The sequence below is a fragment of the Crocodylus porosus genome, unplaced genomic scaffold, assembly GCF_001723895.1.
Source record: "Crocodylus porosus isolate Cpor-Errol unplaced genomic scaffold, CroPor_comp1, whole genome shotgun sequence".
Taxonomy (NCBI): Eukaryota; Metazoa; Chordata; order Crocodylia; family Crocodylidae; genus Crocodylus; species Crocodylus porosus.
In genome coordinates, this window is record NW_017728948.1 from 66,989,864 (window position 1) to 67,005,569 (window position 15,706).

Genomic DNA, 15,706 nt, shown 5'->3' on the forward strand with positions numbered 1-15,706 from the left:
AGTGCCCTCTGAGCATCTCTTAGTTATGGCACTTTGGGTGAGGATTAATGTGGCTGTGCTACCTAGGTCATGTTAGGGTAACTTCAGTCTGTTCCACAGAGACAAAATAACCAATCTACAACCCTCCAGCATCCCAGGGTCCACTGCTCTCAGCCCTCTGCCCCCAGAGGGATGGAGTTCAGGGGTGCATCTAGACAAGCGCGGCTGTGCAATGTGTGGTGCCGCAAACACGTTTGCAGGGCTGTGTCCTGTCAACTGTTCTCCGTGCTACAAAGGTGCGCTACTCATGCGTGCACTAGTCCAGTGCTTTTTTCCATATTTTTTTTGACCCCTGGGTATCCTGTGGAAAAACTGGAAAAAAAAACTGTGGAAAAAAACCCCCATCTAGAGCAGCAGTTGCACGGGCAGCACAAACAGCTGAAAAGTGGAGCCCCAGCAGACCTGGAGCCCCAGTGCACTCCCCAGCAGACCTGGAAGTGACCGGAAATACTTCCAGCCCACTTCTGGGTTTGCTTCCCAGCACACTGGAAAGCCCCTGCGCTGCTATGGGATGCTCCATCCGCTCCAGCACTGCAGTGATCAAGAGCTGTGCTGCTACCTCAAGGTATGTGGAAAAAACTTTTAAAGCTGTGCCTGTGTCAGAATCGCTGATTCACCAAATCAGCACTGAATCGTCAGCTTTGGATTCGGCCAAATCAAATTGGGGACGGTGATCTGAATCAATGGCTCGAATCACTGTCCCTGATTCGGGCCAAATCTGAATCCGAATTGAATAGGGTCCGTTTCACACACCCCTAGTAAGTAGGTACATGGGACTGGCGGGCTGTGGGAGTGGTGCAGTTTCATTTCAACTTCCATTTTTCCATTCCAAAGGGACAGTGTTTTGTTTCTCTGTTTCGAAGCATTGTTCTGTTTTCTTCAGTCGAAACTGTTTCAACACTGTTTTGATGCATTTCAGCGTTTTGCCCTTAGGCTATAATGGGAAATCCTGAAAATGCCTATAACTTTGTCAGTTCTTGCCTGATTTGGATGAAAATTATAGAGTTGGTAGCCTCTTCTGAGGACATGAAGCCTGTCAAGTTTAAAGGAGATAGGTGCAGGAGTTTTTGTGAAACTGCACCTCAAACTGTTCAAAGCAAAATTTGTATCACTTGCTGGCAGCGGCAGCCTGCTGTCATCCCACACACAGATCCAGGGGCCCACTTCCCCTGGGAGGAGTCTGGTTTAGCTCCACAGCCTTCCTGGAGGGTGTGGGGCCCCAAATCTGCATGTGGGATGACAGCAGGTTGCTGCTGCCAGCTGGGGCCAGCACCAGCACTGGGTTCGTCCTGGCACTTGGTGCGGGCCGTGCCAGGGAGACTTGGGTGTTGGCACTGGCCACAGATGGCAGCAACAGCATGCTGTCATCCACATGCTCCACAGCCAGTGTGTGGAGTTTTAAGGAAAAAAAAAGCCCCTCACTCACTGGCTCTGACAGTGGCGACTGGGGACTCTGGGCACTTGAGGCAGAGCCCCCTGTGCAGCGTGGGGCAGTGGAGGGCAGCAGGGATTGCCCCCCTCGCCTGGCACCCATGCGGCAGCTGCCCCTTGGCACATGTAGTGCAGCTTGTCAGGGTGCCACACACTGTCTGGGAGCTGGGGCAGCTCCTGCAGTGAGCTAGAGCACCCGGTTTGATTCCTGAGCTCTCTGATCGTTCCCCCAACTCTTCCCAGGGGACGTAGCCCCCAGATCTGTGCGTGGGGTTTCAGCAGGCTGCTGCTGCTGGCTGGGGAAATAGCCCATAGCTGCTGTCAAACCCAGCTGGCAGAGGCAGCTTGCTGTCATCCTGCATAATCCAGGGGCCCGTGCCCCCTGGGAGGAGCTGGGGGAAGTGATCAGAGAGCAAGGGGAAAGATTGGGGAGCTGAGGAATTTAACCAAGAACTGGTTCTGATCATTCCCCCAGCTCTTCCTGAGGGGCGTGGGCCCTAGATCTGCACACTGGGTTTCAGCAGGCTGCCACTGTAGGTTGGGGCCAGCAGCAGCACCACACTGTTCCTGGCACTCAGCACAGGCTGCACCAAGTGGCTGCCGCTGGCCCTAGCCTGCAGCAGAAGCCTGCTGAAACCCCACGTGCAGATTGGGGGCCTTTGTTCCCCGGAAGAGCTGGGGAAATGATCAGAAAGGTGGGGAAAGCGAACTGGGAGCTAAATGTCAATATCAGAGCAGTCCTTCCTCCTCCCGCCCCTTCCCCCTCCCTCTCTTTAGTTTCTGTTTAGCTGCAAGCAAGCCCAGCTTCGAAACTCAAAACATTTTGAAACTTTTGAAATGTTTTGATTGCCCTCATTTCATTTCAAAGCTGTTTTGAAGCTTTTTGTTTCATTTTGATTTCACTGTTTCAAGCTTGAAACACATTGAAACCGCTTCAAAATGAAACACCCATCCAAATTTCACACAGCCATAGTGGCTCCCCTGCCTGCCCCCTGCACGGCACACAGCCTCCTTCCAGCAGCAGCAGCAGCAGCAGCAGTAGTAGTAGTAGCAGCTGCCACAGGGTGCTCAAGGCCTGGTACTGGTAGAGCCCCACTGTGATGCGCTGTGATGCAGTCCCAGCCACCTGGGACCCAGCACTGCCCATGCCACCTGGTGGGAGCCTGGCCTAGACTGGAGGCGTGCATCTTTGGGCAGGACTGGACCACTCTTTCTGTCACCCTGGGCCCCAACACCTTGCACAAGGGCCACAGATCCTCAGGTCAGGATGGGCCATGCCTCCAATGAGCTGGCCCAGCTGAAGGGTGCATGGGGCATTGGAGGCAGGACCTGGTCCAGCCCAAGGGTGTGCAGCCCCTGTATGTGATGCAGGGGGCCCTGGGTGACAGCAAGAGTGGGCCAGTCCTGCCTGAAGATGCATGCCCTAGTCTAGGCACAAGCCCTTGGCCAGACTGGGTTTGTGCCACGTGGCACAGGTGGTGCTGGGTTCCAGGTGGCCAGGGCCATGCGCCCCACTGCTGGGGGCTTTACCAGCAGCAGGCCCTGAATGTTCTATGGCCACTGCTGGTGCTGCTGCTCCTCCCGAGCAGTCTCCCCATACCTGTACACTTCCCCCACACCCACAAAGCCCCCACAATCCACCAACAAATCCCATACCCCTACCCACAAACTCCACACCTCCAAACGACCCCACAACCCCCCAACCTGCCAAGCTTCTGCACAGGCACCATACCTCCAACAAACCTCACCTCCACAAACCATATACCCATCCCTACACCCACCCACAAACCTCCCCACCACCACCACAAACTCCATACCCAACCCAAATCCCACATCCCTTCCACAAATCTTATGCCCCTTGTGTTCACCCACTGGACAGGACAGAACAGGACCTGCTGGCAGGAGCTGTGGCTTGGTCAACTGGTGCCACCTTAGTCGGGGGGGCCACATGCCCCCGCCCTGTGACCAGTCCCACCAGCTGGAGGGAGGTGTCTCCTGTGGGCAATCCTGTGGTGCTGGGGGGATCCCTCATGGTTGATCCTGTGGTCCCGGGGGCCTGCGGCTGATTGCTGCGCTCACTGCAGCCATTTTCAGGAGTGGCTGCAGCCACTTCTGGGAACAAGCACTGGCCAGTCACTGCAGCCACTCCCAGAAACAACCGCAGACACTCCCGAAAGTGGCTGCAGCAAGTGCAGGGATTGGCCAGCACTTGCGGTGGGGGGAGGACTGGCATTCCTGGCTGCCTCCCCGCCCATCACCTAAGTGGTGAGTGCAGCCATCAGGGGCTACACCGGCACTCTCAGGGGGTGCACGTGCACCCCATGCATCCCCTATGCATTGTCACTGAGTTGTGGTTCCAAGAGCAACTTCCACACTGCAGCTCTGCCCCATGCCCACACTGGTGCTGAGACATGCAGCCCCAGCCTGTGGGGGCTCCTGGTCCCAGGAACCACTTGGATATGTGATGGGCTAGGGGGTGGGGTGGAGGTGGCAGCAGGGGTTTGTGTGCGAGAGACAGAGAGAGATGGGGGGTGGGGGAGAGATCAGGGTAGGAAAGGCTGCCAGAGCCGGATTTAGAGCTGTCCTGCCCCTAGAGCAACCTGTGCAGGGGGAGGCTGGCCTGGAAGGGAAGAGGCTTGCCCAGCCCCGTCTCTGAGTTCCAGTTGAAGGCTTCCCAGGAACAGTACAGAGTTCATGAAGACTTGGGCACAGGCGCAAGGAGCAGAACAGCAAGGGCTGACACTGTTCAGAGCCACAAAGCAGTGGATGGGACAGCTGCAGCTGGATTCATGTCCTGGTGCTGGAATGGAGCTGCTGCTGGGAAGGACCTAGTGGATGGCAGGAAGTGGGTGTGGGTCAGGAGTGCAGGGCAGTGGTGGGGCTGTGTGTTGGAAGTGAGGAGCAAGAGCAGGGGCAGGGCACCAGCACATCAGTGCTGCTGAGAACCCCACATCCTGGTGAGTGAAGGGGGCAGGGGTAGCTCTGATTTTTCTATGAGGCAGGCAGAGACCCCTGGCAGTGCAGCCAGTGTCTGCTTATGGCACACAGTACTGGCCTGGCCTGCTGGGGCACACCTTCAGGCAAGATCATTCTGGCTCTTGCTGTCACCTGGGCTCCTGGCACTGCATGCAGAAGCTGCATGCTATTGGGTTGGGCTGCTCTGCTTGCATGTGTCCCAAGTGCCATCAGGCTAGAGGCAGGAGGTGGCCTGGACCAACAGCGTGTGACTTCTGTGCATGGTGCCAGGATCCTGGGTGACAGGAAGAGCTGGTCCAGCTCTGTTTAAGGGCATGTGCCAGTGGGCTGCACCAGTGCCGTGCACCATGTGTAGCCCCCAAGGTCTCAGGTGGAGCCAGGGGCTGCTGGGGTCTCTGCCAGCAGTGGGCCATGACTGCCCTGACACTCGCTGCTGGCTCCTACTGCTGCGAGGTCCTGTGTGCCATTGCAGGTGGTGGGCAGGGACCCACCTCTCCTGAGTGTTCCTCACCATCCCCACAGTCCCTCCATCTACAGTTCCCCCCACACCCTCTCCCACAATCCCCACCTCCACAGTCGCCCATCCCCATGTCCCTACATACCAGGGACAGAGTCTGGGTCTGATCCACTGCTGCCAGCCTTGTCCTGGTCCTATTTGCCTCAGCATGCTGGAGCAGCAGAGGCACATGGCAGCCATAGAGACTCTCTGGCTGTGTGCTAGAAAGTCTTTCTGGAGGACCCAGTCTCTGGTTGCCTCAGGGCATGCTCATACCCTGTGCCACTTTTTCTCAGCATGTTATTTTTTTGATACCAGGATTTCCTAGGATCAAATCTGGAGCCTGTGCTGCAAATATGCAGCACAGGAAACATTTTTTCATTCTTAGTGTGCATCTTGTGGTGTCTCAAACTGCTTTGAGGTGTTGCAACAGATAGGTCCTCGCTGACCTGGATGTGGCCTATTTGTGCAAAGTTTGGTAGATCTCTGTTCCTATCATGAAAATTTGTGAGTTTGTCAATACTGCAGAACTGTTGAACAGATTGGGTGAAAAAGGAAAAAAATGCAATGGTTAACATTACCATTTTCACCATCAAGAAGGGCTCTTGTAATTATTTCTGTCTTAGCGTACCAGTGTTTCAAAGCCCTTTTCATGCTGGATGCAGATATTAGTATTTATGGATCGATACATTATTGATACAAGATCACAAAGGATTTAAGAATGTGGTGGACCAGTGCAGCAAATGTTTATGTTCTCTTTAGAGAAGAAATACACCACCTGAAAAGGTCTCCTGTTATGTCAACAGAACATTTTCCCCTTTATCCATCTGGGAGAATTTCTGGCCAGGATAGATAGTGCATCTGTGCATTGACTCTTTTGGATTCAGAAATCCTGTGGAGCAAGTTTTTCTAAGGTGGTTGGAAAAACTGCAGTGTTATTTCATAGTCAGGGTTGCACACAAACATAGTAAAAACTGATGCCTGCTGGTTTCTAAAAGTCTGTTTGTGATAATGTTTTGTGTTCTCAGCTTTCAAGCCCCACTGTGTCACAAGCTAGCAGACAAACAGGCTGGGAAATTGAAGACATACAATGTACTGTTCCCTAAAAATCTGTAACAAAAGACAGGTTTGCTGCATTCGTACCAGGTCCCAGTGTGCAGCTGCAAAACCTCTGGGATTTCTGGTTTTGGTGGTTAGACCAAATTAGGAGGCCAGGCATGGCCAAATTAAGACACTGATAAATGACCAAATTGAGATGTATGCATCTGATGAGTTTGTGGAAACAAAGGAATAGGCTGGCAGAACAGAACATTGACAGCATGATGACTATAAGGAAACCAATCAACAGTATCCAGAAATGAAGAGTCATCAGAGGAGAAATAATACAAAAGGAAGGATTTCAGAGCAGCAGGTGGTCCCCAAGTGGGGAAACCAATGCCACCATGGGAGGAGGCCCATCTCACCCACCATGTCATGGGGCGGGAGGGAGGGTGAGCCTTGGCCTTCAACCTCCAAGGCTGCTGACATCTGACATTCCAGAAAGAACCACAGGGTGAACTTGTATACTGACCAGGCGTACCTTTGCTCTGTGAACCTTGGAACTGGTAGATAAATAGAATTGGGGGGTTATTTTGTTTGCTCTCCCTGCATTACTCTTATCTGCTATCATTGTATATCAATACAAGTTGCCTATTATCAAATGGAAGAAGTTGTGATTAGTCTGAGGGTTTGGGTCTGCCTGGAATAAAGTATATGGGTCATAAATCCAGTGCTAACACCTTGGCCAGGTGGCCTTGCTGGGATCCTGATTGCAATTATTGCCCTAAGCAGGAGATTGAGGAATTGGTTGCTCTAGGGAATGAATTCAATCACAATAAATGGTTTTCTCCTTTCCTCCTATACTTTACAGAAACTCAAATATTTTTGTTTCATCTACTGAAACAGTACATCTGGGATTGCAATAATGAACTCCAGAACAGTTAATTGCCTTCCAGACAGAGACCCTTGATATCAAAATAGTATGTGATTGAAAAATCAATTGGCAAATGTTGCTACCCTGGAATGTATTATTCCCCCTGAATACCACACTAAAAGCTTTCTAGTCACAGTTAGAAAGCCTGAAACTTGACAATGAAATGCTGCCTGGGTGATGGGTATAGCCAACTGTTGGTAGCAGATTTACCTTAAAAGGAAGTACTGAGCTTAAAACTGTTGGACGTTGGGTGTGTCTACACATGATGTTACATCACTGTAGCAATGTGCTATGGCAATGTAGCATCTGCAGGCATCTACATGTGACCAGCTACTTTGCTGCATTGACATGCTCCCCCCATATAGCATGCCGCTATGGTGAAGTAGCTGCTAAAAATAACCATGCATTGCGTGAATGGCGCAGTACAGACCAAAAGGAAGTACAAAATCATGGCATAGTAACAATATTGCCATAGTGACACGTGTAAATGCGCCCATTTGGTGTTACTGAAGTCTTGCTTAAGCTAAGAGTTTATGTCTGTTGGGTAATGAAATGTTTATGAAAATTGGTGCAGAATAGCTGATGCTTACAAGGAATGCTGAAAAGGTTTGGTTGGATGTTATGAGATAAGCTGGCTACTTCTGTAGATAGAACAGCAAATGTATTGGGGCCAGTATATCCCTTTTTTTAATGACATATATAATAGCAAGCAATGAGAGTACATAGTATATACCCTGGTACTCCTTACAGCTGGACATGAGCTAAATACCCCAGCATATGTCTTTTATGGAGTTTTTGACGAAGAACAAAGGAATTCAGATCATACAGGCCAAAGTCCATAATGAAAGTAGATTATGACATTGAGAGATTTGATAATAGCTTTTGACACAAATGGAAATGATGTTGGGTTGCATGGGGAAATATTTAAACATGGGTCCTCATCTAGTAGGAGAAAGACGGTTAAGAGACCAACTGGATAAATCTTGGAAGGAACCCATATTAAGTACTGACACTACTAAGTGAGGTGTTATATAGACTAGGGGTGGATCCCTGGACCACACCCAAAGTTGTCTGTAAGGGTTGCATGCGAAGTTATCAAGGAGGCCAACATTTCAGTTTGGGTACATCCAAAAACTGAAAATGCAGCTGTAGAAGCTGAGATTTGAAAAAGCTGCAACAGAGATGAATTTCTAATAAGAGCATATTGGGTGACATCTGTCTCAGAAAGCAGACTCCATGGACACAAAAGTAACTCTTCATGGACTCATTGGGTGGATCCAGATGTGCAGGCACGTATGTTTTGTGTCACTGCAAGCCTCTTTGCAGCTCCACAAACCACACGAATTGCATGTTAATCAATGTGCAATGCTGCTAATGTGCAGCACTGTGGCAAAATTTGCTAGAGATTTCCTGGTAGCAAAAAAAAAAAAAAAAAAATCCTGGAGAAAAGTGATGCAACCCACACCAAAGTAGTGAGCACTGGTACAAATGTAGAGTTAGGGAGCATGAAGCCCTGGACAGCTTCATCTCCCATCTCTGCACACTGTGGAGCCTCCATGCTGAGGTACCATGTGCCCCAGTCAGCCACTCCTTGGCTGGCTGGGGCACAGGGTGCCTCAAGATGGGGAAGCAGGCAGCCCTGGGCTGGGGGCTTTGCAGTGAAGCCCCTGCACTGAGACATGTGGATACAAGGGAGCAGCCAGCTCAGTGTTGCCTGGTTCCCTGTTTTGAGGCACACTGTGCATCAGCCAGGCAGGGAGCATTAGAACTGAAAGAATATCTTGAGTAGCAAGGGTGCCCTTTTAGTGTACCACTAGATTCTTCCTAACAGCATTAGTGGCTACCCTTCTATGTATGTTGTTTGCAGTTGCTATCTCCTGGCAGTTCCAGTAAGGATTCTTTTATGACATAATGCACAGTTGGTACATTTTATGACTAAATGTGTACGTCACACAAACACACAACAGTGAAGAAAAACAGAGCTCTTAGGGAGGACTTTCTTAAACTTTCATCTATAGCATATTTACAGTGAACTCAGTGATTACTTTGTAATGGCTCTCCTCTTTTTTCCAGTTGTTAATTTGCATTAAAAGAAGCTAAAAATATACTATGTTCCCCAAAATATTACTTTTCCATGCAAGCAGTAACTCTGATTGCCCACAAGAATGTTATAAATCAGCAACTGGGACAGGAAGATCTGGCAGTCATGAATAGTAGGTGGAGGTGTCCCTAGAAAAATGAGCCTATTTAAGTGGAGCCCACATAATGAAAAAGTTGGCGAATGCCTGCCCTGGAGCCTATAGGGCCCAGCATTTGAAATGCCTACATTACTTGTTTGTCTCTGAACATACAATACAGCTGGCACACTATCAAGTATCTGAAAGGGTGTTGGCAAGTGGTTTTTGATGAAAAGCCTTACTGTTTATTAGCCAATGTTGTTTTTAAACCAAAAAGTTATCCAGCACTGAGGGGAAGGGGGAACTTAACAAAGAAACAAGTTATGTAAGTTCTGCTTTCCTTACTCCGATATACATATGTCTTTATAGAACAAAGCACAGTTAGTAAATACGTTACTGATGAAGATAATTCATTCCCTTTCCTTCTTCCTTCTCTGTTTTGGGTTCTTGTCTCTCTCTTTCTGTCATGTGCCTTTTGGATCTTTGCCTCTCCTCTTTCTTGTAACTCTAGTCATGCAAGACTGATCTGTACAGGTCTTGAAAACCATGTATGCAACAGGGATCTCCACCTTAACCTCTTGCTGGTTGCTTTAGGAATTGCAGCTCTTTGTGGCATGCATACATTTTGGTGTGGCTTCATGGTAACCATAGAAACAAGACACTGGCTGCACAGAGCCACCAACAAAGCGAGAAGTGTACCAGTCTTTTAGTCTTCGTATCACTTTTCCCAAATGTGGTATAATGAGCTTGGGACTAAAACAAATTTCAGTATAATTGTACAGGACAAACATCTGTCAAAATGTGAATTCCCAGTGAAATGGAATATCAGCTGCAGCTTTAGCAGACTATTAGAACAACTTATTCACAAATATTGATAGAATGGCCTTACACACTTCCATCCTGTCACTGACATTATAGGTCACCATGCTTGACAGCTGATCTTTGAATAAAGAAGCAGCACAGAAGGCAGATAGCGCTCAAGTGATAGAAAACACACTGGGTCAGACTGATTTTTATAACCTTTTGCTGTGATTGTGACAATGGCAGATATTTTTCTCCTCTGCTATGGCATTAGCACACACTTGTTCAGCAGAATTAAACAGCCTTTTGAATCCAGCTTGCCTTGGTTGATACTGATGTCCTCACATCAGCTTTTTCTAAGAGACTTAAAAAATGCCTGATTTGAATAGCGATTAATACCTGTGCAGAGTGGCTGTCAGATGCAACTATTTTGAACTATTCATGGTGTTTTACATTCACTGTGAGGAGAGGTAAATGAATGCTCAGACTACAAGGCACTGGAGATCTAGCCCCTAACACAGATTGCATCGCCTGGGTATTGGCTGAGACATGCTCTTATAACCACACAATATTGTTTTCTAGATCCCTATCCCACAGCTCTATAGGCAGTTCCAAATTATTGCACAGGATCTAAGCAATGGCCTATATAGCTGGGAACCCAAACACTTAAAAGAGAAACTGTCTCCCTTTTTTCCATTATGAAAATTATTGTCTCAAGTCAAAGCTTACATTTTCAACAGGTTATTAAATTCTGGTGATAGAGCCCATTTCTGTGGCAGGATCTGGTGCATCAACCCCATGCTGGATCAAGTGTGTGGACCAACCCCAGATCATTTATCTGGCCCACAGGGCCAGATAGTCTGAGCATCAGTGATATATAGTACTGAAGGGCTTTGGTAGTGGCACCAAATAAAGAAGGCAGTCCTAAATCCTATTCAGTCATCCTCACTATTTGATCCTTGGTCTGTTTGTTGAGACCGCCAGCTTGTCTCTCTGACAATTTATATTAGCAGTTTTACTGAAATGGACAGCTGTTCTCTAGCAACTGGAATAAGACCACTACTATCTTAATTAACATGAGTCACCAAACAGTTGTCAGAAGAGAGTTAATTTTTCTTAACTATACAGCTGGACCTGCTTAGAACCACGAACAGTTCTCTATCCCATTACAAATCCCTTGCAACTGCTAAAGTTAGATTCTCATCTCATTTATAGGAGTGTTAATCTAGCATGATCTTTGACTTCAAAATAGTTACTCCTCATTTATACTTCTGTAAATGAGGTTGTAATTTACTTTTTTATTTTTTCTCTCTCCCTATTAAATATTTATCAAGCTGGCCTCTGACACCATAAAAGCTAAACTAAAAACTGTGTTTGTATGACTGCAATAGTGTAATCCAGCCATAATAATGACTCTTATTGTAGGTACATTGTTTTAATGTGGCTAACAAAATTAAGCAATATATTTGTTTCCCAGAACTGCTTTAATCTCCTTGGAATTATGTGAATAATTTTCTGTCTTCTATAATTTATAGGACTGTGGATTCTATAATTTATAGGACTGTGGATTTTAAATAAAAAAGATGATTCTCCTCTCCGAAGGAAGGCAGCTAGCTATTTTTAACAAAACAAAAATAGTTTAAAAATGTGTAAAGTTATATTACTTTAAGACTATACCTACATTAGTGGTTGTATTCTCCTATCTACTCCCTCATCCAAACAACAGACAGACTGTTATGCGCAGCTATGTAGATGGAGTTATTTAAAAGATTTTACTTGCTCATAAATGTTGTACTTACTTATTGTAGATGCATTGTTTTAATGTGGCTAATGTGTGCAGCATGTATACCTTTACTTTTGCTTTCCTGGCAAAGGCTTATGTGGCAGAAATTGGTGTTACTTTATTTCAATTATAAAGTACACCCTGATTTCTAGCACCTGAATTTTGGGGGAAATATATGTGAGGGAATAAGGTAAATTTTATTATTACAGTGAACTGAAAAAAAAACCAACTATTTTTTTCTAATTTCTTAAAACATTTTTTATTTTTTCCCCCCCTGAGAGACCAATACATTGTGGAAAGTTTTACTCTCTATGTATATGGAATGGAAAAATATGACCATTAGGTACCTAGATACCTTTAATAATTCCCCTACAAACCTATTTGCAGCTTTAGCAAATACCTTTAAAAAACTTTTTTTAAGTTTTATCCTAAAAAATTATCAGTGATTTGGATGTGGGGGTGAAGAGCTCACTGGCCAGGTTCATGGACGATACCAAATTATGGGGGAGTGTGATCATGCTTGAAGATAGGCTACAGATACAGGTGGACCTAGACAGGCTAGCAAGTTGGGTAGATCAGAACCAGATGAAGATCAACGTTGAGAAACGTAAAGTGCTCCATCTGGGGACAAACAACCCGCTGCATACCTACAGGCTTGGTGGCACCAAACTGACTGGCAATACAAAAGAAAGAGGCCTGGGAGTAATAATAGACCACAGTATAAATATGAGCTGGCAGTGTGATGCTGTAGCCAGTAGGGTTGGCGGTAGAGTTGAAGTAATTCTTCCACTGTACTGGTGAGACCATAGCTGGAGTACTGCGTCCAGTTCTGGGCGCCACACTTAACAAGGTTGTGGACAAACTTGAGAGTCTGGAGAAGAGCCACCTGTATGATCAGAGACTTGCATGGCAAGCCATATGAGGAAAGGCTGAGGGACCTGGGACTCTTCAGCCTGAAAAAGAGAAGGCTGAGAGGGGACTTGGTAGCAACTTATTGCTATATTAGGGGCATACATCAAAGGCTTGGTGAAGAACTGTTTACCAGGACATCCTTGGAGAAAACCAGGAGTAATGGCCACAAACTCCTAGAAAACCATTTCCGACTCAACTTTAGGAAAAACTCCTTTACAGTCAGCGTGTCTAGACTGTGGGATATGCTTCCTCCAGAGGTGGTGCAGTCATCTACTCTGAAAGAGGAGTCTCGAGAGGAGACTGAACAGTCACCTTGCTGGGGTCACTTGACCCCAGTTTTCTTTCCTGCTTGGTGCAGGGGGCTGGACCGGATGATGTTCCTAGGTCCCTTCTAACCTTACAATCAATGAATCTATAAGGCTTTTTGTGTTTTAGCAGTTGTATGATGAATCCCTATGAGAGGGAACGTTTATTTTCCTGGGGACAAATAGCAGGAGCATATATTTCTACCACTGCTACTTGTCCCCAGGCGTGACTCTGCATGAGTGCTCTGGCACACAGTAAATTGCCCCAGGTAGAGTAGGGGAGGCTGGAGCCAGCAGTCTTACCTGGGATCCTGGGGGCCTCCCAGGGCTGCAGTGGCTATGATCCCGGAGTGTGGCGCTGGCTGGCCAGGCTCTGGTTTTGGGTGGTACGCACTGCTGCCATGTATGCCATGTTACTTTTTTCTAGTGTATTTTTTTTAGATACCAGGCTTTCCCAGTATCTAATTTTGCCACCATTCTGCAAATATGCAGCACTGTGAATGGATTAACATGTGCTGCATGCATTTTGCAGCTCTTCAAAAGGCTTTGAGGCACTGCAAACCGCACATTCCTTATTGTGGGAACATGGCTTAGCTGTGCATAAAAAAAGGTAAGACCACTGAGTAATTTCTTGGCTTAAAAATGTTTGGGATATGTTGTTCATATAAAAATGTATGTATAATACAAAATATGTCCTACTCATTTTGGTATACCCATTCCTTAGAATTTAAACAAAGCAATTTTTAGAAACTCTGAATCAGACTAGGGAAATGTCAGTACTTATTGTATTAAAATTTAGATGTCTTTCACTGAAATCCATGTATTTTTTTTGCTAGCTCTGATATCTTCTCTTGTTATTGTTTGCTGTATGTGTGTGTGAGTACAATGTCACCTTTGTGTAGTTACAAAGCAATATCTCTGCCATATTTTTTTAGTCTACTGTTTTACTTAATTTCTGAAAAGTAAATTCAATTTTAAAAATAATGATTATGAATTGCTATTTTGAATTTCATCTGCTTAAATACTTCTTAAATTAAAGCAAAATTTCATGTTAGTTATTCTTGGGATAATACTACATTTTCAGGGTTAGATATATTTTTTAATACATGTCCTGATATGGCAGACCTTATTCATTATAATTTTATTAAATTATTAAATGTATTAAATTATTATTTAGCAACTCTGCTTCCTGCAGTCCTTTCAAAGCATCTGATAAAATAAGTACCATGCTTATGACAGCTTTTTTTTCATGTTTTCATAGAGAAATAAGGCTGGAAGGGACATCAAGAGATCATCTAATCCAATTTTGGATTGATAAAGAATGACCTTCCAGGAGATAGTCTGGGCAAGACAGCAGGCAAGAAGTTCCTGGTGCAGCTGTCTCACACAGATTGTTTTTGGGGAGGAATGGCTCTTCAGTCATACAAGGTTAGGCCTCAGACCCTTGCAAGGGTAGTAGAGAGGCTGTTTGTTCTTCACTGTAAGTAATTCTTAATAAACATTCCTGTAAATGTATTGAAGCTTTAGGAACAAACTGCAGTGCTCAGATATCTTTCTTCTTGGCCTTGAATGACTTGGTGTAGTTAGAGCAGGGTTGGACAAAATACAGCCTGCGGGCTGGATTCAGCCTACCAACTGATTGGATCTGGCCTGCAGGGGGGCACCTGCCAATTGATTGGATCCAGTCCACAGCTGCTCCATGGCGCTCCTCCTGGGGCCGAGCCCTGACTGATCTTGGCTAGGGCAGCCGTGTTGCACTCCCACCTGTGCCTACTGATGGCCTTGGCCCCAGCCAGTGGGCACAGCTTCCTAGCAGGGCTGCCCACAAGTATCTGCTCATCATGTTGGGCAGGCAGAGTGTGTGGAAGGTGGTTAGGAGCTGGAGCTGGCGCTCCGTGCACTGGGGCAGGAGCTGGCTAGCTGCAGCTTCCCTCCCATCTGGAGCAGCACAGTAGGGGCAGGAGGAGCTGCTGGAGGTGGCAGAAATTAAACAGAACTTGGGTGGGAGCAGTCCTCCTGGGAAGCTGTGGGTACTGGCCAGGGCCATGGCTGGCAGGTGCAGGCGGGAGCATGGTGTGGTTCCTGGGTGTGGTTTCTCCCCAACTCTGGTTGGTTCCTGGGACCTAGTGCAGGCAACTCCCCACACACATGCCTACACCTCCCCCTACACATCTCACCCCCCCATGTCCCCTCCCACATACAATACCACACACAATATACAAAAGTAAGAATGTATTTTGAGCTGTTGAGCAATCACATCCATATGTCCTATTCAAAAGAACACATCAGGACCAAGATTACTTTTTGAAATAGAATTAAATATGTTATAGTAAATGTTTGATTTTTAGTATATGATTTATTTTTTATCTATAATTTGTTTAAATGCTATTTTAAAAAAGATTTGATGTGTATGGTCCTTGACAACTCACCAAAACTTGTTAAGTGCCCCTCCAGCTGAAATAATTGCCCACCCATGCGTTAGAGAGTGGAGATCTGTCCACTGCACTGTGGGCAGGCAACTCTGCAAAAATCTACAAATGCCTCCAAATGTGAGAATCTAGGCCAGCGTTTCTCAACCTGTGGGAATATATGAAAGGGTTGTGAACAAACTTTAAAAATGGATTCTCCTTTAAAGGAGAAAAACATGGGAAACTGTGGCTTTACCTTTGCAGGCTGTGGGGGTTTGGGGTAGGTCACCTGGTTGTGAGTCACCCCAAAATCCCCGAATGGCCCCTGGAGAGGAGGGGGGTACGCGCCGGACCGCTTGCGCTACCGTTAATCTCGCCTGCCACGTCTTGATGGATAAAGGGGGTT

General features: G+C 46.6%; 1 protein-coding gene across 1 annotated transcript in view; it reads left to right on the top strand.

The window, feature by feature from the left end:
- The first annotated feature begins 14,293 nt into the window (after nt 1-14,293).
- STPG2 (sperm tail PG-rich repeat containing 2) overlaps nt 14,294-15,706 on the top strand; it is a 572,264-nt gene continuing 570,851 nt past the window's right edge. The window contains exon 1 of the mRNA XM_019553336.1: nt 14,294-14,372. Coding sequence (XP_019408881.1) covers nt 14,300-14,372 — 73 coding nt within the window. The 5' untranslated portion in view covers nt 14,294-14,299. The remainder of the gene's footprint in view (nt 14,373-15,706) is intronic.